Genomic DNA, 26,214 nt, shown 5'->3' on the forward strand with positions numbered 1-26,214 from the left:
TGGGTGAGCTGCCAGGGTGGTGCAGAAGGGCTGAGCAGCATGAGGGCTGTTAATGGATTTTATGGCTTTGTTGAGCACCCCAAACAACAGTTATTAATTATAGGCTGCTGTTTCGACACTGTTGCAATATATACATTTTGTTAATTGATTTGTATAGGCTCAGATCTAGCAACATAAAGAATGTGCAGGACCATAACACTTACAACCGCCCTCTCTCGCTTCTCAGATGGGAAACAAAGGCTTTGAGGAGAGGACAGACAACTCTTTTTGGCCATTGGACCTTTAATGTCTAGTCCAGTGCCCAGTGGCAGGGTAATACAACCTGTCTAGGTCCTCAGTAAATGTGTTGAATCAATGAATAAATAAAATAGAGAAATATAGAAACAAAAGTTATTTATTCCTTCTGAACCCTGAATTGCGTGTGATATTGGCACTGCAGATATGCAAATATGGTCAAGGACTTATTCTGAGCCATTAGTTAATGTTGAGTACTTTTATGAACCTTGCGTGGCTTTGGGGCGGTGGGGGGTCGACAAGAGGTGCGTGGCCCCTACTCTCAGGGAAGTGACAATTACTCAATGGCATGAAATGTTACAAAGCATGACGTCAGGTGGCCTGGGCTTAGATATGTGGAGTGACAACAGAAAGGTGGTAACTTCTTGCCTAGGTACCATACTGCAGGGAAGTTTATGTCCCCACTGCTGGCCCAGAACCCCAAATTTGCTTTTCGGATCTGGTCCATCAGCCTCTGAGAGCAGCGGCTGCAGCTGCACCTGCCTCTCCAAGATGGTGCGGAGTCTGGCCATTGCCCTCCAGGTCCACGGAGATTTACCCTGCCTGGCAAGTCCAGAGCAGCGCTCGCGTTCTCCAGCTCTCGCGTGTGCCTGGCGCCCTCCCCAGACCAGGCGGCACAGAGCGTCCGTCCAGACGCCCGGCCAAGGGCAGGACCCGCAGCACGCCCGCCCGGCCCTCCGCACCGATGTCAGCTCCAAGGGCGTGGCAGGGCAGGGTCCCCTGTGCCGCAGCAGACGACGCGCAGGCCCCAGGTGACCACTTTCTGAGGGGCCCCGCCGTCTCCTGAGGCAGTTATTTGGGGAGCCGGAGCCGGGGCGCGGGCGGGAGGGCTCGCCGCAGCGGCCCGCCGCGGTCCTACCGGAGCCGAGTCCTGCCTGGGAGCGTGAGGACGCGGGAGGAAAGTTGGGGGTCGGGGCCGCGGAGCCGGGAGCGCGGAAGCAGGGCCGGTGTCCGCGTCTCATGAATATGCAGGAGCCACCTCCCTCCCCCCGTGACGTCACGGGCCGTCCCGGGGTGAGCGCCGGAGCCGCTCCGGGTCCGCGCCAGTGAGCGCGGCTGCTGGCGGCGAGCGAGCGAGCGAGCGGCGCGGCGGCGGGCAGCGGAGGCCGAGCGCGGCGGCACCCGAAGCGCACCCAGCAGGCAAAGCGAGGCAGCCGCGGCCCGGCGGGCACCCGCAGGCGAGAGCCGGCGCGGGCAGCAGGCGGCGGCGGCAGCTGGTTGGCGGCGGCGGCGGCGGCGGCGAGGATGCTGACCGGGAGGCTGTGCTGGGTGCCGCTCCTGCTGGCGCTGGGCGTGGGGAGCGGCAGCGGCGGCGGCGGCGGCGGGGGCAGCCGGCGGCGCCGCCTCCTCGCGGCTAAAGGTGGGTGCTGGGGAAGTTTCCTCCTCTCCAAAGAGGGAGGCAGGGCGGGCTTACGGGTGCAAGCGCGGGGACCCGGGCTCACGCTAGAAATGCACGCCCTCCCTTGCCGCAGCTCCCGGCCTCTGTGCGCTCGGGATCCCCGAAGTGAGCGCCCTGCGCCCCGGACCTGAAAGGCTCCACCTGCAGACGCCGGCCCTACCCTGGGCGGGGTCCAGGGACGCAGGAGAAGGGGAGGTCTGCGGAAGTCTGGACAACTTTGGGGGCTGTGTGTGGCGGGGTGGGAGCGTAGTGAGGGCGTCGCGGGCCCCAGCCCGGGGACCGCTTGAGCTGGGCTCGGGCGCCGGGTAGAAGAGACAGTTGTCTGCTCCTGCCCTGAGGGAGGGAATCGGCGGCGGTGCCTTCAAAGGACGAGCAGAGCGCTTCTCCGGCTCGGAGGTGGATGGAAACTTGTAGGCTCCAGGGAAGCTCCCCCGCCCCCGCCCCGGCTCGCCTCAGGCTCCCCCAGGGCGGCTGTGGCTCCCCTGGGAACGCGCGCCCTCCCGGTGGGCCGCGGAGTCCGGAGAAGTGTGGGATGTGACGCCCCCCAGCCCCCCGCCGCCTCTCCGACTCCGCTGGGGCCCACCTGGCGCCCTTCCCCCGCCCACCCGGTGCGGTGGGAGATGCTGACCTCCCCGCTGCTCCCTCCCAGAAGGCTGCAAGGTCCTGGTGAACGCCCGGCGCTGTAAGGAGACAGTAGGCTGGCGAGCAGCGTACTTTGACAGCTGTCTGGGTGCGAGGGGAGGGCGCTGGGGTAGGGGCGACCGGAGGGCGGATCTGAAAGAGAAGGTCACGTGCAGGACGGTGCGGGGAGGGGCGAGGGAGGAGCAGAGAGGGAGCCGGGTGAGGGTGGGCGCTGGGGAGGCAGTAGCAGATCTCGGCTGGAGCGCCCAGCTTAGTGATAACTTGTTGATTCTTTGCGCTGTTGACGAGCAGGGTATGCGCTTGGTTTAGGAGCTGTGGCCAAATCTGCCACGTAACGAGGAGGGGGGAACGTGATCGCTGGAATCTTGTCTGACCATCATCAGGGGCCGGAGGGGTTTGCACCTGTAGATAAACAGGTTCCCTATTAGAGGCAACCTGATTTTGCAAGCTGGCTTTGAACTATAGCTTACCAGTGGCTCAGGGAAGGAATGTATACCAGGTTTAATTACTCTTGGAGGGTGAGGAGAGTAGATAGTTTGCCTCCTTTGGATCTCAGGGATGCTTCTCCCACAACTTGTGAATGATAAATTTGAGCAAAGAATAGGAGAGTTTCTGCTTATTCTCTAACCTTACATTGTTGTTGACATGATTTTGAAACTATTTCATAAGCAGACATCCTGTTTCTTTTCAACAATTCAGCCCCCCCCCTTCTTGAGAAGCAGTTTCTTTTTTGAGAAGACAAGGAAAAACTCATTATGAAAATATTTTAAAGTGTGGTAAAGGAGTCGCTGATACGAGGGATCATTCTGAGAGACTGTTGTTTTGGTAAAAACAAGAATTAAAAACAATGAACTTCCAAACCTTTTGCCGTCCTTCCCCTGTATAGACACTTTGTTTAAATAGGCAAATGACATGTTTTTGAAGATTTTTAATCACTTTGTAGCAAAATAAATGGTACATTTATAAGCAGATGTCTGCAAACAGGGGAGCTCACAGCAAGTGAGGAAAAGAGAAAAGCTTGTTTGGGTAGAGGACCTGGTGTGCTTATGCATTGCAGGGTTCTCAGGTCAGAATAGAAAGCTTTGCAGAGATAAGAGAGAAAGATGAAAAAGAAAAAAATCCAGGCTCCCAGTGATTCATATGTATATGTACAATTATGTGCATTTTAGTCAACACTTTTCATCTTCCTCACTTAGTATATACTCATTTTGTGGTGAAAACAAGCCATTTGTCTTTCCAATGTAAAAAAGTTGATTGGCCCTAGAGGGGTGAGAGTTGTCTAGCGAATCCCCCTTCTTCCTTTTTCCCCCTTCCAACCACTGGGGGGCTGCAAAGAGCGCTGTTAGCTGCATTAAAAAAAAAAGAAATGTGTAATAGTTGATCAAAACAGAGACATTTATAATGACAGTTTAGTCGGTATTTACAGAACTGACTTTCCTTATTACGATGCAGTTGCATTTTACATTCCCAAATCTCACATCATCTCTGAAGAACATGAGCAATAGTAAGGGTATGCTTCTTCCTGCCACTGCCTTTGCCGTTTCTAAGGTTCGTATCATGATTACTCCTGTCACTGAAAAAGAGAAAAGTCAGGGCGACATGTGAAGAAGATTGAACAAAAAATAGCCTTCTTCCTGCATACAATTCTGCACTCACATGTCGAAGAAAATTGGGAATGTGGCTTCAGGCTGCCCGTCAGAGTTGAACACGCCCCCTGGACAACTGCCTGGAAAACATACCTCCGCAACTTTGGGCTCCTGTACGACGACGTTGTGGCTGTGGGGCATGGCTCGTCTTGCCTTTGTATTCCTTGCTTCTTGCTGCAGGGAAGTGAGCCTCTAATTCCATACAACTGTTTGGGGTTTTCACAGAATCAATGAACTCTTAGTGCAAACATATTCCCAATTTCTGAAATAATCCAGTGGCCAGGCAGTTATCATAACAACTTCCCTTTACTTTTCTCTATCTTGGCTATTTAAAAAAGACGAACACTTCTTGGATTCCTTGAAAAGACCAGATTCCCTTCATCCTGAATCACCTCTGGTTACCAGGCCAGGATGTGCTCATGGATCCTGTGGACCATGTCTTCAGGCTAGAAGGCCACCTTCCTCAGCCTAATCCCTTCTGTTACTCATCCCCTGGTCAGGCTTACACAGGGCCTCCCCTAGGAACCTTTCCCCATGGGTCTCCCAGGCTGGGCACCCCCAGAACACTGTGGCTCCCCCTTTGGTGTGCCTGTGCCCCTTGTCTTGCCCCGGCACTGCTCTGTGAGCCTTGAGGGCTGGAATCTCACCTTGACTTTCCCTGCCTCCCTAGGGCCAAGTGGCTGCCTGGTATTCAGGTGTAAGCTGAGCAGTCAGTGGTGATGGGCTTAGTGATTCTACCTGTTTGCAGTCACAGTGCTCTTGTTTCTTGACGTAGATGTTTGAGATGTTTTCTCCTCTCCTCTATAAAATAAAATTTGGACTTAGAGAAACCCGGGTTCTAATCCTGGTCCTACTGCTTCCTGGCTAGGTTATCTTGGGTAAATTAGCTAAGCTTTTTGAGCCTCAGTTTCCTTATCTATAAAATAGGGATACAAAAAATCTACCTTGCAAAGCGGTTGTCAGGAGAGGGTTTAGAAATCATTTAGCCGTCTTCATGGCATGCAAATGGCACTAAATACATAGTGACGGTAATTATTGGTTTCATAAACACTGGGCTCTAGGGTTTGAGATTTGGTGAAATCCCCTTTTCTGACCTCTTGGCAATTCAGTAGCTTTGGTCATATCTTCTCGCAGCCCAAGCTCTGTTCTCTCTCTGTCTCTTTCTTTGTATGTGCATGTGTGGAGAAACACCGTGTATAAATGGAAGTCCACATTCACACACATTTAGCTTGAACTGTGAAAACATTTACTACTTTCACTAGTCTATGGACGCCTTTGAGACCAGGACCCCCTTCCCATTCATTCAGAATCCCTGGCACTTAGTGCAGGGCCAGCCCAGAGTAAGGACTCAGCAATGTGTGCTGTATAAGTAAATAAACATGTCTCCGTGGGCCAGCTCTGGGAGGTGCGGGGCTTCTGGTCTCTGGAGGAAGAGCATCTGTGGTTGATTTGGGCTGTTAGGAGAGGTCCCTGCCAGTTAGCACTTTCGTCTCAGCCCTGCTGTTCCAGGAAGCAGAGAAGCATTTTTGTTTTGCTTAAGACAACCTCTCTGATGATGCCTGTTTACATGGAAGGGGGTAACCCAAGGTTTGATAACAAAATGGCAGCTCGAAACAGATGATTTTTATTCTTTGTTGTCTGGCCCACCACTAACTGGACCCTGTGGAAATGTTTCCATTGGTGTGGTAAGTTTGAGATGGTCCAGGAGAGGACTGAATTGGGAGAAGGCTGCTGAGCTCAAGACATGTACTGAGTAGGACAGATGATTGCCATCTTAACCAGGTGGGGCTGCTGTAACGAAAATACCGGGGCCTGAATGGCTTACAAGCAATCGCAATTTATTTCGAACATCTGGAGGCTGGTAGTCTGCGATCAAGGTGCCGGGGGTCGGGTTCTGGTAAGAGCCTCTTCCAAATTGCAGACTCCTGACTTCTCATTGTACCCACACAGGGTAGAGAACAGAGAGAAGAAGCAGGCTTTCTCCTGACTTTTATTTATAAGAGTACTAATCCCATTGATGAGAGCTCCACCACCATGACCCCCTCTTTCCCCAGTCACCTCCCAAAGACCCCGCCTCCTCATGCCATTACTTTGGGGTTAGGGTTTCAAGGTATGAATCTTGCAGGGACACAAACATTCATCTATAACAGTCATGCTATGGACTTTGGGGGAGCATCAGGCAGAAGGCAGGGGTGGGCACAGTTCAGAGAAGGATGCCTTCGGTGGGAGGCCAACTCAAACATGTACTGGGCCCTGTTCTTTAGCCTTATCAGCCAGTAGCTACTTCTCAGTCTTCTGTTATTCTCTGTGAAGGGAACAAAAAGATAAAGCAAGTTCCAGATATCAAAGAGCTCACACTCTGTCTAGGGCAAACATCACACATGACATGAACTACTGGAGAACTTCATAGCTGACGGGAAAAGGGTAGATTGTGCACTACAGACCTCAGAAAAATCTTGGAGGAAAGGAAGAAATTGGCAAGGATGGGAGAAGTCAGGAAAGATTTACAGAGAAAATGAAAGGGGTCTTGATGGGTGAGTAGGCACTCGGTAAGCAGATAGGAGGGGGGCAGGACAGTGAATGCAGGATGGTAAGAATGCACATGATTGGCACACAGGCAGGAGTGAAGAGGGAGCTCAGCCATGGCCAAATACATTTCTTTTTTTTTCTTTTTTTCCCCTTTTTCTAAGGGGGGAGGGGCAGAGGGAGACGGGGAGAGAGAGAGAGAGAGAGAGAATCCCAAGCAGGATCCACACCCAGCACAGAGCCTGACACGGGGCTTGACCTCAGGACCCCGAGATCATGACCTGAGCCGAAATTAAGAGTCAGATGCTTAACCAACTGAGCCACCCAAGTGCCCCATTTTTTTTGTTTTTGTTTTTTTTAGAGAGAGGGAGAATACATTTCTGTATACAGATTACAGAGCTAATAACATAGTGAATGTTTATTGAATGCACACTATGTGCCTGGCACTTCTTTCAGCATTTCCCATGTGTCAGTTGATTTGGTCTTAACCCCAACTCTATGGTGAAGGTAGAATTGCTGTCCCATCTTTACAGAGGAGAAAACTGAGGCCCAGAGAAGTGAAGTAACTTGCCCAAGGTCTCACTGCTTAGAGATTGTAGAACTGAGATTTGAACCCAGAACAGTGTGGTAGACATGGATTTCACATCACCTGGGCTTACCTACCAGAGGGATGTAATGTCTGCTCTGGGAAGGGTCTGAGTAAGGTCAGAGAGGCTCTTACTCTGTCTGAGCCTCACTGTCTGAGAACATTTGGGTTTCACTACAAAATTGCTGAAAGAGTCCGTTTCTCTGCAAGCCTCATTCTCTGATTCACTTCGGCATGAGGAGTAAACATGGCTTCTGTCTTCTGGTCCAGAAGCCTTCCTCACTTCCTGTCATGCTTGGCCTCACACAGAGAAGACAGCTGTCTGCATTTTGTGGTCTGAGATGTGCTTGCAGGGGTCTCCTGCACCAGAAAGGGCTCCCTAGCTGGTCTTTCATTTGGGTTAAGGATGGCTCCCTTCTGAATCCTTTGTTAAGCAGGCAGGGTGAATAAAGGCTACCATGAACACTTCCGAGTATATTAGATATACTCGAAGGCTGGCCGCTGGGGACAATGAAGAGGGGATGCTGAAAAGTGAGTGTGGCAAGGGTGGGAGGAGATGGTATAGACGGAGTAGCAGGTACCTGACTACTCATAAGGCTGCCTTTTCTTATGTCATGATTATATATGTCAATTGCTCTTTTCACAAATACCCATTTTATAGATTGGTAAAGGAACCTCATAGGGCCTGCAGCAACAGAGACAGAAATCAGACCAAGGGGTCTTACTGCTTGTAGGTGGTTGTAATCCAGCACCAGAGAGCCAGGTGATGTCTTGGACGATGTCACCCAAAGCCCACTTCTGCCTCTTCTTAGTGGTTTTCTAATCCTTGGAACAATCACTTACCCTTATAGATCCTCAGGACCTTGCCTGTCCCCAGCTCAGTGCCCTCTGCTTATATCAGTTCTCCTAGGGTCATCTCTAGCCCTGACCAATTTTTCTAGCTCATCTTGAGGCTTGCTTAATGTCTGCCTCCTCTAGGGTGCTCTGGGGTACCACCAGCCCCATGTATACCCAACCTCTTCTCTCCCTCCAGAAACCTGCTATTATTCTGTCTGTGGCTGCCTTTTTGGTGAAGGGTCCTCCTGTGCACTCACCTAAGTCAAAGTCCCAGGACTCCTCCAGCATGCGTCTCTCTCCCCAATCACACCCTGTCCTTTATCATATCCAGTTGATTCTACCCATAACTATCTAGAACCTTCCCCAGTCTCTCCATGCCCCTGCTACTGCCTTATTCAGCAGGGCTTACAACGAAAGTGCTAAATTTTAATTTTGACCTCCTCCTCACTCCTCCCTCACACTGCTGCCAGGATGGGTAGCACCAACTCCAGTCCCACCAGGCCTCCAAGAAATTCCATCCCAGTCATCATGAATCCATCCTTCACCATCCATGCTAGGGGCTGGCAGGGCCCCAGGGTTTTGAGAATAGCTTCACACTCTTGGAATGGCTTCAAGTTTCTGTCTGTCACAGGCTACCCCTTGTGATGCCCACTGTCCGAACAGCATGGCCCCTCTATGTCCCCAGCTCTCTACTTACACAGGCAACAGAGTCTTTGCTACCACTGGGACTCTAGTACTGGAAATCCAATTCCTATATTACATTTTATAGTCACTGCCCTGGGGTGGGAAGGGGTGCTGTGGGGAAAAGAGAGGGAGTAGGACACCAGTTCTTGTCCTAGAGGAAACCAGCCCTTCTCCCACCTTCTGCCTCGCCCATCCCTACCATAATCCCTTCTAGCAGCTCAGATAGTCCTAGAACACCGGCTAGGACAGGAAATGTCCGCAGAGGACTTCTGCCTGCACTCTTACAACCCAAGCCTCCTGTGAAGTGGGGATGCATGGCGGCCTTCTGAGAACAGGGAGCCTCACCCCTGATGGTAGTTTCTCTCAAGATAGTTCCAAACTCTGCAGCCATCCATAAGAGTTGATGGTTTTCCCTTCACTTCTCATCAGGCCGCCTCTCTTCTCAAAGAACTTTCCAGCAATTTCCAGACAGCAAATATGATCATTTACCAAGAGCTGACTATGTTCGAGGCACTGCTCTGAGTGCTTTATAGGTATTAATACTCATAGCCTTCCAGCCACTCAACCAGATGTGTGCTCTTATCATCCCCATTTTAAAGGTGAGAAAACGAAGGCTGGGAAGGTTAAGCTACTTACCCAGTTCACCCAGCTAGTAAAACAGTAGAGCTGGGATTTGAATCCACCAAGTCTAGTTTCAGAGTCTGTCTTCTCCTCCACCATGTCAGTGATTCTCAACCCTGAGTGCACAGCAGAACCAGCTGGGACAGTTATAAAATAGCAGTGATGCCTGGCACCCACCCCCGGAGACTCTGCAGCAATTGCTCTAGGCTAGGACCTGGGACTTCCTTTAAAGCTCTCATGTCTTGCCTTGTCTTTCTTTTCTTAAATTTTGTTTGTTTGTTTGTTTATTTAAGAGCGAGAATGAGAGCAGGGGGGATCGGCAGGCAGAGGGAGAGAAGCAGACTCTTCACCGAGCAGGGACCCCATGCAGGGCTCAGATCCCAGGACCCCCCGGGATCATGACCTGAGTGGACGGCAGACTCTTAACCGACTGAGCCACCCAGGTGCCCCAAAGCTCTTGAAGTTCTCGGGTATTTCTGATGCCCAGCCAAATCTGAGAAGCACTCCCATTGGCTACTAACAGTTCGCCAAGGAACACTTTGTTTCTTTACATGGTTGTAAGGCTGCTTCTGGGTGGGGGCCTTGTTCCTCTATATTTTACCACTTCTAATTTCCCCCCTCCAAGTGCCTGTTGCCTTCCTGCTCCCCAGGCAGATTGTGAACCCCTCTAGGGGGAAGAACCCCGGACTGGATGCCCTCACACATTTTTAGAAGCAACAAGAGTGGCGTTTATAGCCGTTTTCAGTGTGAATTCCAGTGGCATCTGCTGGACTGGATGCCCTCACATGTTTTGGTGTGGCTAATGTTCTCCTGACTCATCTGTAGAGTGAAGTGTTTTCAACTTTTACAAAGTGAATGCTGTTAATTGGGAGGGAGGGAGGGAGGAAGGAAAGAAGGAAGGAAGGATAGAGGAAAGGAGGGAAGGAAGGAAGGAAGGATGGATAGAGGGAGGGAAGGAAGGAGTGAAGGAGAGAAGGAAGGAGGGAAGAAGGAAGGAGCGAAGGAAGGAAGGAGGGAGGGGTGTAGGCAGGAGGAAAGGAAGGAAGGAAAGAAGGAAGGAAGGAAAGAAGGAAAGAAGGAAGGGTGGGTCTTAAAATCCCATGAACTGCATACTCAGTACTTCCTTTCATTCCCCAGCGTTTCTGTGCATTTCGAGTGATGGCTTGTCTTTTACTCCCTCCCAGACAGGGTCTGGAGGGAAGAAGCTGGGACAGTTTACAGCAAAGAGATGTGTGCCAAGAAATCCTGGCAGAGCAAAATGAGCTGAAATTCTAGGACTGTGTGGGCTTAAACTGCCCTTGCGTGTGGCCTAGAGGACCGGAGTAAGTGATTTTCTAACTCCAGAGGCAGGGAGAAGAATCTCCCACACTCCAAACCTGTTCTACCCTCTATTTCCTGTCTAACCATTAGTGATTCGTTCCTTTGGATTAACATTGCCCATGGTAGGTTTGGAACCATGAGCTACAGCTACAGCTACAGAAGAGAGACCCCACATGAAAGGTTAAACCCCATTTCCATTTCCCTGTTACTCCTGTTTCTTCTCCCATTTTGTGACTTCTATCACTTTGCATGTCCACAATGTCTGTTGTAGTATATAGTTAAACAAATCTGCAGTCTTCAAGCCAGTCTGACAACAGTCAGTATGGACTTGTGACCTGGACCCACTGATCAGTGTGGAGCTGGGGGGCAAACTGTTCACCTTTCTGGGGTTGGCTTTGTGCCACCTCCCTCCTCTACCCATGGATGTTCTGAGGATCCACCTGGAAGTGGCTCTAAATGCCTTTTGAAAGGATAAAGGGCCTACAAAAAGAAGGTGGTCAGATTTAAGAAATTTGTTGGAGACTTTGGGACTCAACTCCCCCAAACAAAATCCTGTATCCTTTTCTTTTTCTTAGGCCTTACCTATTTATCTATTTAGTTAAGTATATTTTCAGGAGAAGTTTGAATTTAGTGTTAAGTCTCTTCCCGGCTCTTTGATGTACAGCTTGCACGTGTCACACAGCTGGTGGTCACCATGGTTACCCACGAATGCAGCAGTTGCAGGTCCATAAATTTTCAGGGAAGAACCAGTCAAAACTGTTAGTATTATGTCAAGTTGATGTGTCATTTTCCAATTTGCATGGATAACTGCATTGCAGCAAATTAATTAAAGCAGATAAATGTTAATCTAATGCATGTCTCCTTTTAATTAATGAAATATAGCCATTATAGGGGTGTGTGATTTATTGTTTTAATTTATAAAATGCTGAATTCTCCTATAAAGTTATAGTAATAGGAGAAGCTGACCCATATATAGCATTAGGAAAAATAATCACATTTCTATAAATTAATCACTCTCTAAAAGGATATAGTTCATTAACACCATGAACTGAAAGTGTTAGATGTAAATTAGATTAACCTTTTTAGTGACACTTCCATTTATATTGCGTATTCTCTTCAAACTCAAAGCACTTTACATATATTAATTCAATTAACCCTCCCCAGACCCTTGTTAAGTAAGTACATATATCAAAGTTGGAAGGGAGGAGAAATGAAACCCTTCAAAGACATTGAAGTCCTGGTCTTCGGATGCATTATTTATGATTTCCTCTGCAGCAGTACAGTTTATCCTGGACTTAGGTAGCTTGAGAACATGCATAGGTATTCAGGCTCACTCTCTCGGCTGCCAGGAAACACTTAGCATGTCCCTCTATCCCTGAAGCCAGAGATGCTTCTGCCTGAAGCTCAGGCCAAACGCTCTAAGGACACTTCTGCCTTATTGCATAAAATGTACCCCAGTGGCCCTGGGTTTGGCGGCGAACAGGGCATTGCCAAGTGAGTGTGGGTGACAAGACCTTAGTACCTGCTCAGGCATCCAGAGGGCCACCTTCCCTTGGGCTGGCTGCTGCCCCGCCTTTAACCCCCTCCTCTTGATCATCTAGAAACTGAGGATGGGCCAGTGAACAAGATTTTAGGATGTGAATGGGAGAAGAAACACATCTTGGTTATTTACAAAGTTAGATAGAAATGTACTGGTTAAGAGGGGAGATGGAGCTGGGCTGGAGGTGGGTGACCTGCTAGGTGTGAGACAGGTTAGGTGGCTGCTCATCAGCACCTCTGGGGCTGATGATGCTGGGGGCCATTGCCAGAGTGTATCTTCTTCTGGGATAAGTAATGTGAATTAACTTTCCCATCAGTGAAATAGCTTAGTCATAAGCTCCGTCTTTAATCTATAGCATTGAACAGTGCACATTTGGGAGAACATCCTCTGTCACTGCACTGATGAGAATTTTGTTGTGACTATTGGCTGCTGCAGGTCTAACACTCTCCCCACCACACTCTTCTGTGTCACTCTGTGGATCCTGTGCATTCCCGTCAGCATTCTCTTAAACCCTAGATCGTAGAAGTCCTATGTATGTAAATCATGCTTTCTTTTCCAAACAGGTCATTAAAGGCACTTTGATATGATATCAGAGTCAAGGATGAAGTTTTAAGTAGGAAAAGCTTTGTCATCAGTTAAAACGGGACGGCCCCACGGGATGAGGCCCATGGAGTTCTCCCACCATGGCTAGGGAAGCAGGCGAGCAGGAAGAGGGGTAGATTTCTGGATGTGCTGAGATTTCTAGGCTGTGCATGTAGTCCACAAAAAATGAGCAAATGGGAATCTCTTCAAAGTCAGAACATTTACTTCTGGATCTATGGATATACTGGTTTGTACCGAGCATTAAAGCTTTGGCACTGTGCACAGGGAAACCCCACCGACCTTCCCCATCCAGACCCAGACCCCCAGAACTTCTGAGGCTGGCATTGGGAAGAAAAGCTCCTTGGTGGGGGGTGGGGCAGATGGGAGCTGTGAAGCAGGGATGGGGCAGGTGGCTAACAGCTCTGGTTCTGACCCTGGCATCTCCCTTCTAGGGGCAGAGGTTTTTTTCTGTGATTAATGCTGCCACTCCCTGCATAGGCTGGGGTAGGGACCCAGAGTGGAGAGAGATACCCTCTTCCTGGAACTCTGGCTTAAGTGGGAACATTTCCTTTTATTCCCACATCAAAGCTAGAGCTTGGACCCAACAGGGTTTTACTAAAGTCTGAGGATCCATAACAGGGAAATACACTGAAAGGATTATAAATCTAGACCACTGGTTTTCATCCGTGTCAGAATCTGTGGCCCCTTTTTACAAAAAATATTTTGTGATGCCCCCATTATTATCCTGAAATGGAATTTACTGATATTATTAAATTATGTATACAACCCAAGAGATGCCTGGACACCTGCAACACTCTCACTCACTCACAAATTCCCAGGTCTGGGCCCCTGGGTGGCTCAGTTGGTTAAGCGTCTGCCTTCTGCTCAGGTCATGATCCTGGGGTCCTGAGATTGAGCCCCGCATCGGGCTCCCTGCTCAGCGGTGAGTCTGCTTCTCCCTCTCCCTCTGCCCCTCCTCCCTGCTCGTTCTCTCTCTCTCTCAAATAAATCAATAAAATGTTAAAAAAACAAAACAAATTCCCAGTTCTAGGAGATACCAAAGATGGATCCCATATGTGCTTGCAGGCTGAAATTGCCTTATGGGGTAGATAATTTCTGGAACTATAGCCTGGGTGCCTTTCGGGGGAAAAAAGGAAAATGCCACCTGGACAACTGAAAGAAGTTGTCACATTTCACAGGAAGATCTTCTCAGGAATAAGAATTTCCAGTGAAGCATGTTGGAAGACCTCATAAAGCCCATAAACCATGTGCTGGAACATTATTTAGACCAAAGAGAGGACTGCTACTTTGCCTAGTTAAGTATAGAGATATCCCCTGGTCTTTCCCCTTTCCTGCTTCTCTACTCCATAAACACCAAGAGCAAGTTGGAGGGGAGGGGGCGGACTACACTTGGCCCCTCCATCAGAGACTTGGGAATGCCTTGCCTTTGTAGGGGGGCAGGGAGAATAGATCTTTGGATCAGATAGGAGATTGATGTTAAAAATGACCTGGATTGAGCCTTAGTAATTGAAAGGGAATGAAAAGTTATGGAATTGGGCTGGAGTATCTTTGAGCCAGTTTCCACCCCGTGGTAAAGAGGACGTTGACATAGCATAGTAGGGGCCAAAAATCACATCATTTTTTGTTTATAACCCAATGGATTAAACTCCAACAAACAGGATAGAGTACTTACTATGGTCAGTACTAATTTTTCAGAGTTAAAACACTGGTCTCTTAGATGGAAAATTCTTCCTTAGTGTTCTAATTGATTATGTAGAATGAGGGTTTTTATTGTGTTTTGTTTTTAATCCCTAGGTGTCTTGTTCTTCTCCCTTTCTTCACATAAGCTTGAGGTGTTACAAAGAGAGAGGCTGCATTGCCAAAGAGAGCGTCAGTAACTTTGAGATGAAAATGCATTTTAATATTTTGATTTAATAGGAAATGGTATATCCCCTTAATAAGTAGTTCAGTGACATTTGGTAGTTGTGTAATATTTGACTTGGAGTGGAGTTTATAAAAATTTCAGCCCAACAATAACTTCAGGGCACTAAGGGATGTATGTATTTCTGAAATGAGAAGACCTGGTTGACATTCTGATTCTAAAATCAACATCATCTCTTATGCATCACCATATTTTCAATTATAATGGACTATAAGCTGTGAATTTAAAAGCAGCTTCCCTACTAGCTCCCGCACAGACCCAGCTTATGTGGAATAAAGAGAAGAGCCTGGGTGGGAGGGAGAATTCTCACGCCCACTCTTCCAACTTAACTTACTAAAATGCTTCCTTCTCTGAGACGGCTTTGGTAGCCCCCCACTCCGCCGCCCATCCTGGCCCCCTGACACACACACACTGGTTCCTTGGGGATTTTTTTGAAAGTGGAATCTCCTCTAACTTCATGGGGAATTTACATACCGATTTCCCTGAAATGATTGAACTTGGGAAAGGTAAAATCATGGCAGGAAAAGCCTGAGGTTGTGTGAAATATACCTCTGACAGCCAGACAAAAGTATTTCTCACAGAAAGCTTGGGGAGTAAAACAGGTGTCTAGGGCATGGTGTTCTGTTATCTCTCTGGCATTTCAAGATAGATTCAGATCTTCCCTACCTGGTAGTTTCCCATTTCAGCCTCCTCTCACTCTCCAAGGGAAAAAAAAATGCCCTACAGGGATTATATCCAGGTCCAGGTATGGTGGTCTTTGGCAGCAGTTAGGGTCAGGGGTTACACTTAGGCAGTCCTAGGGTACAGTGGTTTTGTGGAGTACTGGTTTTGTTTTGTTTTGTTTTGTTTTGCCAGGAGGCTCAGAAGCAGACCTCCCTATGCCAGAAGGTGGTCACAAAACCAGGTCTGCGATGGCCCCCCAGTCTACCCATAGCCAGCCTGGGATGAGGAAGGGCCAGCTCTTTTCCCCATCCATCCCATTCAGCAGGGCTAGAGGAATAGAAGAGCTACTGAGTTAGGTGGAACCTGCTACCAGTGGCTTGGAATCAGGGGCTTCCTCCCCAGAGGGGCTGTGTACTCCCGGCTGGAGCTTGTGGTAGGTCTTGACCCCCTCTTCAGCATGCATTGTTACTGGACTCAATGCCATGCAAGTTGGATGGAGACTAGACAGTAGCCATGGGGCGGGGAGGGGATTTAGGTGGCCATGGATGGTGACTGTAACTGACACCAGCAGTGCCCTGGCCACATTCCCTCTGCTCCTGCCATTTTCATGCATTCAGGCCCTACTTCCAGCACCAGGGGCCCTTTGCCTGTGGCTCTCTCTGGCCACAAGAACTGTCTCTGCCTGTGTGTGTGCCAGGTCAGAAGACCAGGGAATTAACAACCCCAGGAATGGTCCTCAACCAATGACTGACAGGAGTTGGTGGGTCAGTACCCCAGCACCCTTGTCTCTCTGGTGAGAGAACATCTGCAGCCTGGCACACAGTCCCCCCGAGGTCCCCCGAGGCCTGGGCTCCACGCACCCCCAGTGGCGACTTGCTCCCACCCTTTGTTCCTGAGTCTTTCCTGACATCATCTCCCAGATACACCACCTGCCCCCCAATCCTTGCCTCAGGCAGGGCCTGCTTCTGAGGGGCCTCAAACTGATAGAGGGAGTGAACAAGAGAAGGTATTTTATAGGGAGTGTGTGCTGTGCTCTCTCCGGGCTCTTCCTCCATACCATCCCCTGGGGTAAGTCTTATACTTCAGGATCTGGGCGCTGGGGTTCCTTGGCACATCCGGTCAGGCTTGCTTGGCAGCTCTGCGGTCTCAGAGGGATATTTGGAACTCTGCTTCGCCCCAGCTGGCGTCTCCCTTCACCGCACATGGAGTGCTCGTGTGCGGCACTTAGGCATTCCTTCACACGCACTGGGGTAGAAGGCCTCCCTGCAGCAGATGCCCTGGCAGGGCCCTGCAGCCAGGGCTGGCAGCTGGTATGCTGCGCCCAGGACTCTCAAGGCTCCTGGAGGGCGGGGTGGCCCCAGCTTCTTCCCCAAGATCAGGACTCAGGTACCTCCTGAGGTACCTTAAGTTGAATCAGACTGAGTGCCCGCAGCCCACAATCATTCACGCGTCTGGGGGAACATCTGGCCTGATTGCAGCCAGATTTCTCGAGTGTCTATTTTCGGCATTCTCCCAGAACACCTATAAGTGAATTTGCAAAGCAGTTTTACCTCTGTCTGAGGCACTTCCTTCGCCGATGTAGAATAGCCCGCGGAACGAAAGATCTCTCCCCTGCACCCACCCCCGCTTGCCCACTGGTCTGAATTACTGTGGTCATTCTGTTATTTCAGTTAAGGCGCTAAAGAATCTGACTGCTACAGATTCTACCTTTCTCTGAGAGACTTACTGCACTGGGCCACTGTCAGCGGAATAGTCTGATGTGAATTAGTTCTTCAGCTTAGCCTCAGTCACATGGCCCAGCTCACGTGGATGGGATTTAGTATTTTTTATGTTTTTGACAACCAGATGACTTTATTTCAGAGGTGAGTGTTATCAGCATATAAAATATATGTAAATAGGCCATTTCAGGTGCTGAATACAACCTCTAATTTATTTAAAAAGTTCTCTTAATTCTGGGTGGCTGACTGATGTGCGGTGTATAAATAGTATATGGATCCTGACTTGGTGTATTGGTCCTGATTATACCACTTAGAAGCTATGTGATCTGGGCGCCTGGGTGGCTCAGTTGGTTAAGCGACTGCCTTCGGCTCAGGTCATGATCCTGGAGTCCCTGGATGGACTCCCGCATCGGGCTCCCTGCTCGGCAGGGAGTCTGCTTTGCCCTCTGACCCTATCCCCTCTCATGTGTTCTCATCTCATTCTCTCTCTCTCAAATAAATAAATAAATAAATAATCTTAAAAAAAAAAAGCTATGTGATCTTGGAAAGGTTGCTTCACTTCTCTGGAGTGTCAGATTTCTCCTCTCTAAGATGGGTATGTTAAGTCCTATTTCAAGACGCTGTTATAAAGATAAAGTGAGCGCAAGGACATAAAACACCTGGCATACAAGAGTCTGGTGTTCTGGTTATCTAACGCTACCCAGCAAACTACCCCACAGCTTACTGATGGAAAGCAACCATCTTATTATGCTCATAGATCCCATGGCTCGGGAATTTAGATAAAGGGGAGGGAGGGAAGGAGGATAGCTTGCTTCTGTTCCATGGTGTCTGTGGCCTTAAATGACTAGGAATTGGTTAGGATCACCTGGAGGTTTCTTTATTCACACAGCAGGTGTCTGAGCTGGGCCTACTCAAGGCCTGAGCTCAGTTGGGGCTACTGATCAGAGCCTGCACGTGGCCTCCTCCCTGCACGAGGAGGGGCAGTCCTACCTCTCATGGTAGCTCAGGGGTCCAGTGCACAAAGTGGAAGCTGCAAGGCTCTTGTGGGTCCAGCCGGTCCCTCTCCTGAGTCATCTAAAAACAGGCCCTTCTCACCTCAGGTGTGACTCTTACTAGATGATTCTAACTTGGTTCTGTTTGTCTCTGACCTTGGCCTTAGCCAGACTGGTCATGACTCTCCCATGGCCCACAAGAGAAAGGATGGAGGATGTTTATTTCCTACGCAGCAGGCCAGGGCACACCCTACGTGGGGGGCAGCATGCATGGTGAGAACTCTGAAGGACAGACAGGTCCCTATAGGAGGTTGGACAGGCGGCCAAAGGGAAGTGTGGGGGTAACGGTCTAAGACTTTGAGGATGGTTATCCCTGTCCTAGAGACTTTACACACGTCAGCTCACATCATCCTCTCAGGAGCTATGTGAGGTGAGTCCCGTAACTTCCCCATTTTATAGGAAGAAGCTGAGTCTCTGGGTAAGCTTTAGTAAGTCCATAAGTACTGGCATTGGGACTTAAAGCCAGATCTGTCTGACTTCAGAGCCTATGCCCTTAATATCACTGTGGTGTGCAGTCTCCCCTTGGCGATACGTCTTTATATTTTATCCTCTATTTATTGTGCATTAATCATTTTCCCTGACCCCATTCTATACTCATTGAGGGCAACAGTGTGTCTTTTCCTCTTATATTCCCCTCCTGTGCACATGGGAGACCCTCAGAAAATAACACCGGGGCTTGGCAAAGAGGCCACCATCCCCTTTCAGGGCCCCAGCGAAATGATTGTCTTGTTAGCCATACCAGCTGGGCTCCGGTGGGTTGAGAGCAGGGAAGGCATTGTTGCTTATATCCTAGTCTCCAAAGGAAATTTCGTTCTAGTTTATTGTTGAAGTATGGGTTTTGAAATTGAAATACAGAAGGTCTACTAAAGGGATGTTCCATTTGGAATGGGCTCTCTCGCTCTTTTTTTTTTTTTTTTCCTGTTTTCAGGTTAAAAGCAATAACCATGAAGCAAACAGAAAGAAAATCCTCCAAAGAATATTGTGAATGGCTCTGACAGGTTAAAGCTGCTGGATAAATGTGGAATTTACATGACAAAATCCTGAGCACAATGCTGATTGTCATTCACAGTAATAGCATTCCCCAAAAAGCTAAAAATCTTAATTAAAAAGAAAGACCACATAATTTATATTTGCTGGTTAAGTGTCCTTTTGCCTGAGGAACTACTCAGACTATACTGTTGCTCTCCCCGAATTTAACTTCACCAAGGCTGGGGCTGCTTCGTGTCCTGAGCCCTTATTCCTACCTCCTCTTCCTGGGTTTGGCAGGCTGCCTGGAGCATAGGAGGCTTCGGGAATGATCCAAAAGATGATCCTCTGCCCTCAAGAAGATGTAAGTTTTAGTGGGGAAACTAACTAGCTGACAGATTAAAATATTAAATGGTGATTCTGGACAGGAGGGCAACACGAGCCTTGAGTGAGGCTGGAGAGTGGGGGCTGGTGGAGTTGAGGGAAGGGGATACCTGCCCTGAGCAGGAGCAGGGGGAGGGCGGCCTGCCAGCCACACCTGACACTTAAGAGCTGTTTCACCCTCTAGGCAGCACCACTTCCTCTCCCTGTGGGACTGCCTCTCCTCCCTACCCGCAACCTCATCCCAGATCTCTACTGGTGGAGAGAGACCAAGTCTCCTCATCTGGGACTTTTTCTATGAAGTTTCACCTTTCTCCTCCCACAATTGTGCCATGATTTTAGCCTGTACATACCTCAAATAGAGTTCACGCAATCCTTTTTATTTTAAATTTGAAAAGCTGAGTTTACCTACCAGATAGTGAGGTCTGTAGAGAAGCAGAGCTTATGCCTGAATTCATCCCTGTTTCCCAGCCTTATAACTAACTGTTGATTGAGTAAGTAAACAAAGGAATGAATGGATGTTGATTCAGTCAGATGCCTTGTAGACTCTGGAGAAGGGATATGATGTCAGCGAAAGTCCCAAGGTCAGGAGAGAGCATGTGCCATGTTGGATACATGCTGAGACCAGCCTGTTTGCCATGGGCTTCCATCTGAGGCATGGGAAGAACAGGCCTCCCTTTCTAATGTTGGGCCCTGCAGCCCTGAGCTAAGGGGGCTGGGCCAGCGCAGGAAATGTTCTCAGGCATTCATGGTCTCAGAAATACCATGGGAGCCCATGTGTCAGGCTCATCTGATTCTTTTTTCCTGCTGAGTTATTGCCTGTGAGAAGTCACTATCTACCCATCAGCGGGGGACCCCATGTTTGATGTTGATCCACACTGTGGATGCAGCCAAGGCCATACAGAGACAGGGCTCAGCCAGGGCACCAAGGCTGCTTGCCCTCCTTCCCAAAGGGAGCCTGGGGCCAACTCTCACTCAGAAGGCTGGCCAGAGAAAATACTGTTCCAGCCTGATTGAATACATTGTTGTCCTAGGACGGAGTATGGCCACCAGCACCCTCACCCCATAGTCATGTCTCCTAGGATCTTGGGGGTGCAGTACTGCCAATGAAGACCAAGAATATAGCTGGCCCACTCTTGGAAGGGCTTAATGGTCACATGGTGTAGGTGCCCCGCCTCTAGCACGTGTCCAAGAGGTGTGGGAGTAAATGATGTGTGCTCATTTCTTCTGAGCTTTATCTTTCTGCTGTTCATATTTCTCCTTCCTCTGCCTCCATAATTACTTTTCTCCTTTGGCACCAGCCTGCATTTCTATACAAAAGACTGAAATCCATCACAGCATGTGATGGGGCCCAGGGAATAAAATAATAAATTTGATTTTTGCCCAGGGAGGCATGATGAACCTGGAAGACACAGCTGGCCATGCTGTACTTGGTGGGCTGAGGGAACAAGCACTGGGGAACGGAGATGCATTAGGAACCTACACAGAAACACTCCTGGCAGCCTGTGCTCCTTCCAAGGGGTTGGTGTATGTCTCTGTAGAGTCAAGACTGGACAACAGTCTCATGCAAAGGAAGCCCAACGTGTCTAGGAAAAGAGGTACTCTGTGAAGTATTGTGCATCATGTCTCCATAGGTATACCATATTCGTTAATTCTAGGATCATCTTTTTTTCAAATGTTAACATCTCTAAAATCAGGACGAGTCTTACAATCAATGTCCTAAATGTCATGAAATGTGATAAATGGTAGTGTCATTCATTGGCCTGTTTGCTGTCTGATCTCTTCCTGCTCTTCTGTTGCTCCACTCTGTGTGGCAGGGAACTACATTCTCCAGCTGCCTTGCCAATTGCCTCTGGCTAGGTACAACCAATGGGAGGCACTGGTGGAATACTGGGGAGGGTGGAAAAGGGAGAAGCCAAAGTATTTCTCCCTCTCTTTCTCTGCCTGGGGTGTTCTCATTGCTGCCACACATCTGTCCTTGCTAATTCCCCTCCTGCAGGGAAGACATGGCAGGGTTTCAGGTTCTGCTATGTGGCCCCACCTCTTGGGCTCTGGTGATCCTTCACCTTTCATTTGTCCCTCCATCCCTGGATGGTACTGGCTTCCTGTCTTGCCGCTTGCTGTTTAGCTTCCCTATACTATATCACTTGGATAAGTGACTCTTTGCATTAAACTTCCTCTCCTTGAAGTACCTAGAGTAGTTACTGTTTTCCTTGTTAGATCTTGATTAACACAGAGATACATCATTATAAGATCAAACACTGAGGAGCCATTACTTCTCTTCCCCAGATCCTCATAATCTGGTCAAGTTAAGGTTATCAACAGTCCCTTTGATGCCAATCTCAGAAGACTCTTTGAGGTCTGTAGCACTTGACAGTGTAGCTATCCCCTTTTGTTGAATCTCCCTTTTCCCTGTTTCCTGGGGCATCCACCTCTTCTTTCTCTTTGCTTCTTGAATTTCCTCAGTCTTCTTTTTCCAGACGCCTCTTCGGTAACACCCTTGAATGTTGGGTTCTGCAGATTCCCAGGATTCCTCTGCCCTTCTTTTCACTCCACCTGCTCACACCCACAGCTTTAAATACAAGCTTTCTGCAGGATGGGGCTATATCCCAAGCTTTAGACACAAAATTCTGCTATCCTTGGGTTGTCTTATAGATCTACCAAATTCAAAATGTCCTTGGCTGAACTCCCCTTCTCCATCCCCAACCCTATACCAGCTCATTCTGCTGTATTCACTGTCTCAAGAAATGGAGCCTCATCCATCCTGAGATCCAGACTAGAAACATCAGAAGGTCATCTGGGACTTTTCTCTCTACCTCCCAAATCCAGCTGGTTTCCAAACTGTATACCCAATGGTGTGTATAAATATTTAACAATCAGCTCTCTGCAGTGGGGGAAAAGCCCTCGGATTCATGGCACTTGCCTTTTTTTTTTTTTTTTTTAGTGTAGATATTCCCATCATGGCTGTGATTTCAAGCTACCAGTGTGCTATCACTGAACATGGGCTTGGGAACGGATGTGTGCAGTCAGTTCTTGTGAGCTGGTATGCGCCTGCTCGACTTACCCCTGCACTATTGCCATTCTTTTATTCCATCTTCTCTGGCTCCGTCTTATCTAGACCCCTGTTGAGATGCCTCCTTGCTGCCTTTTCAGTCTCTCTCATTCCTAGGCATCCTTCCCAGGACCTGAGCACATCAGCCTCTAACTGAGAAGCTTTGGGAGTTTCCCATTGCTTAGGAGAATACCAGAGACAGAGTCTTCTTGGCCTTGATTCTGGAGGATGTGGCCTCACACTGGGCTTGAGTCACTAAGGGGCTGACTCTCTTGACGTTTTTCTTCTGTGCCCTTCATCACTTTAACTGTTTTAAGTATGCAACCATATATTTGCTTGGTGGGCTGTGCATTGATGACCATGAAAGAAGCCAGAGGATGATTCAACTTTGCACCTGGGGGCTGGGAATGGGGCTAGAACTCTTTGAGATAAGGGGACAGGTCTCCTCAACGTGTCAGTCATTCTGGGCTGCTGCAAAGACTCTCATGAAACAAATTATAGTTTAGAGGGCCACATCTTTGGGAAATTATTAAATAGGTCATGAAAAACTGAAGATTCTCTTGGATATGTGTTATGTTAGAGAAAACAGATTCAAATGCAAGCTGTTCCTCTGCCTAATTGCTAACCCTTTCTTCTAGAAATAACAATTTACCAAATGCCTCCTTGGGTTGGGCCTGGAGATACAGAGATGAGGAGGACATAGCTGAAGCTCACAGGCTAGTGAGTGACTGTGGAGTCCCAGTACTTCTGTCTGTTGTTCATATAGGAAAGTCAGGGAAAGACTTCTGAAATTAGCCTCAGCCAGTTAGTGCTTTTACCTCATCTTCCTCTTTATGCATGGACCCAAAGTGCTATCAACCCTACCACCCACTTCCTAGTGCTCTTGTTTTATTGGGGTTTTGATTGAAATAGATGACTCTGAAAAGCTGTGTATAAGAACTTAATATAGCATTATTATTAATTTGTGTCACCATTGTATTGTGTGTGTGTATGTGTGCACGCATGCACACACATCCTCACCTCTTTCCTAGATATTATGGCAAGGTGGGGTGGGGTGACGGGAAGTGTAAATGAAGGGGAAGATCCCACCTCTGCCTCTCAAGGGGCTCACACTCAAAATATGGATTCAAATGGAGTTTCAACAAATTGTAGAATAAAATTAGGTGACAACATATGGTGCATACCAGTTGGTTCTCTAGGTGGTCTAAAAGTAGAGAAAGGAACATGGATTCGAATTATAGAGTGGCAACTTGCAGTGAAGACATTTCTACATTTTCACAGATGCAAGGATTAGAGAAATGCAATCTGGTTCTTGTCCTTACTGCAGGGTTTGCTTTTTCAAGGAACAAGAAAGACTAGAGGGTTTCCTTGAATATTGTTTATTTTATTTATTTTATAATTAAAAAAATACATTCTCATTGTAGAAACTTAAGGAAATACATAAAAAGTAACAAGTTTAAAAATTTGCATTAAAAGATTAAAAATTACCCATATTCCCCATCACTCAGAGATAATCCTAAAAATATTTCAGAGATTTTTCTATGCATATTTTTACATAATTTAGTTCATACCATATATACAATTTATGTCTTGCTTTTTTCACTTAACATTATCACATAAGTATTTTTCCAGGTTATTAAAAACTCCTTATATGCATTGCCTTTAATGGCTACATAATATTTCAGTGTGTGAGCATACCCTAATTTATTTGAGCAGTCATTTTGTCAGTTATATTAGTGGTTTCCATTTTTTTATTATAAATAATCTTGCAGTGAAAATTTTGTGTCTTTTTATGTCTTGGGATACAGTTCTAGAAAAAGTTTCAAAGGATAAGGACATCTAAGGTTCCTGGAATGTTTTGCCAAACTGCTTTCTAAGAGGGATCCATTGGTTTATATTCCTATTTATATCCCTCTATTTCTCTATCCTTTACTATTATTTTTAACAGGTATAATTAATATACAATAAACTGCACATATTTAAGTACAATTTGGTAAATTTTGATACGCATATATACCCATGAACCCATCATCACCACCAAGATAATCAATACTCATCATCATCCCAAGATCATGGGAGTTACCACCTTGCAACATTTCCTCATGCCCCTTTATACTCCCTCCCCACAACCACTGTTCTGCTTTCTGTCACTGTAGGTTAGTTGGTATTTTCTAGAATATATGTAAATAGAATTATACAATATGTACTCTTCTTTTTGTCTGGCTTCTTTACTCAGCATAATTATTTTGAGATTCATCTGTTGTAGCATATATTAATCATTCCTTCCTTTTTATTACTGAATAGTATTCCATTGTGTAGATGAACCACAATTAGTTTATCCATTCAGCTGATGGACATCTGGGTTGTTTCCAAATAAAGCTGCTGTGAACATTCATTTACAAGTCTTTAGTGAACATATGCTTTAATTTCTCTTGGGCAAATACCTAGGAATGGAATGGATGAATCATATGGTACTTGCATGTTTAACTAACTAGCATCTTTTGTTAGTAATAATTATCTCCTAGGATAAAACAAGTGCATTATCATGATAATAATAGTAATTATTATTTAAGTGATTTTAACTGGCTCATTGGACATTGCACTGGTTCCCTGATCAAAGATGAGGTGGGGGAGGAGTAGGAATGAGGAGGGGGACAGAGACCTCCTTCCTGCCCCACTTTTAGGTATTCAGCAGAGAGTGAGCAAGGGGGATGGTCTGTGCATACTTTCTACAACCCCTGCTCCCCACACTGGGTCTATAGCCCAAGCTCTGCTCTTGATACCTCTAGACTCTTCTGCATTTTCCTCAGAACAGACTCAGGTCCTTCTGGTCTCTGATTGGAGTATCCTGCTTGGGTTCAACTTCCTTTCTCTTTACAGTACGTTGTGATGACGTGACCTAATCCTCCTCTGCCAGTCACGTCACCCCCTTCATCTTGTCTACACCCTGTAGCCTTCCTAGTTTGAAGAGTAGGGGTGGAGGGGGAAGGTAAGGAACTCCATGAAGGAAGCCTTGAGCTTCCTGCTTGCGGTCCTTGGCATGAAGAGACCTTTAATAAAGAAATGTTGAACAAATGAATGCAAAAATTTATATAATAAGGCAACAACTAAGCATCATCAGCAGTTAGAGGAGGGAGTGATCAAACCTGCCTGCCTTGGGCAGTTGGAGAAGGCCTCCTGAAGTGTATGGCACTCTGTGAGAAAACAGTACAAGATTTGTGTGGCTCAGAGGACAGCAACAGAAGGAGGGAACTGCATTTCTTGTTCCAGAAACACTCTATACACCGTAACATTGCACAGTCCCAGTAAACATGTGGGCTGGATTATCATCTCCACTTTTCTAATGAGGTAATGAGACAGAGAGTTTGGGAAGTCTGCCCAAGCTCTCAGTGAATAGGGAGTGAGCTGACAGAGTACACACCATCTTTGAAGGACCAGGATAGGCCTTGACATGACGAGAAAAAGGGTGAGATCATGTTTGTCCTCTGAGTGGTGTGAGGTACCTGCTCTCTATCCATTGATCCTGGAAACATGAGCCCCTGTGCTCTGCAGAAGAATGTGCTGTGGCTGAAAGGGCCCGAACCTCCTTTTCTGCTCTTCTTCCTGGGAGCACATTCTGTGGCAAGATGTGGGCTGGGACCATTCCTTCTGCCCACTGAAGCTGCCCAAGGATGTCCAGCTCACACATAGCCTACACTGGGGCCCTGGACCCCGGCATCTTGGGGGTGATTTAGGAGTCAGGAAGACAGGTGGAGAATGGTAT

The 26,214-nt window shown here is 47.7% G+C and overlaps 1 protein-coding gene across 1 annotated transcript in view; it reads left to right on the plus strand.

Moving 5' to 3' along the window:
* Window positions 1–1,539: 1,539 nt before the first annotated feature.
* CLSTN2 (calsyntenin 2) overlaps window positions 1,540–26,214 on the plus strand; it is a 597,522-nt gene continuing 572,847 nt past the window's right edge. The window contains exon 1 of the mRNA XM_034995881.1: window positions 1,540–1,654. Within this exon, the coding sequence (XP_034851772.1) occupies window positions 1,540–1,654 (115 nt within the window). The remainder of the gene's footprint in view (window positions 1,655–26,214) is intronic.

This window comes from Mirounga leonina, unplaced genomic scaffold (genome assembly GCF_011800145.1).
Source record: "Mirounga leonina isolate KUSES-001 unplaced genomic scaffold, KU_Mleo_1.0 Mir_115, whole genome shotgun sequence".
Lineage (NCBI taxonomy): Eukaryota > Metazoa > Chordata > Mammalia > Carnivora > Phocidae > Mirounga > Mirounga leonina.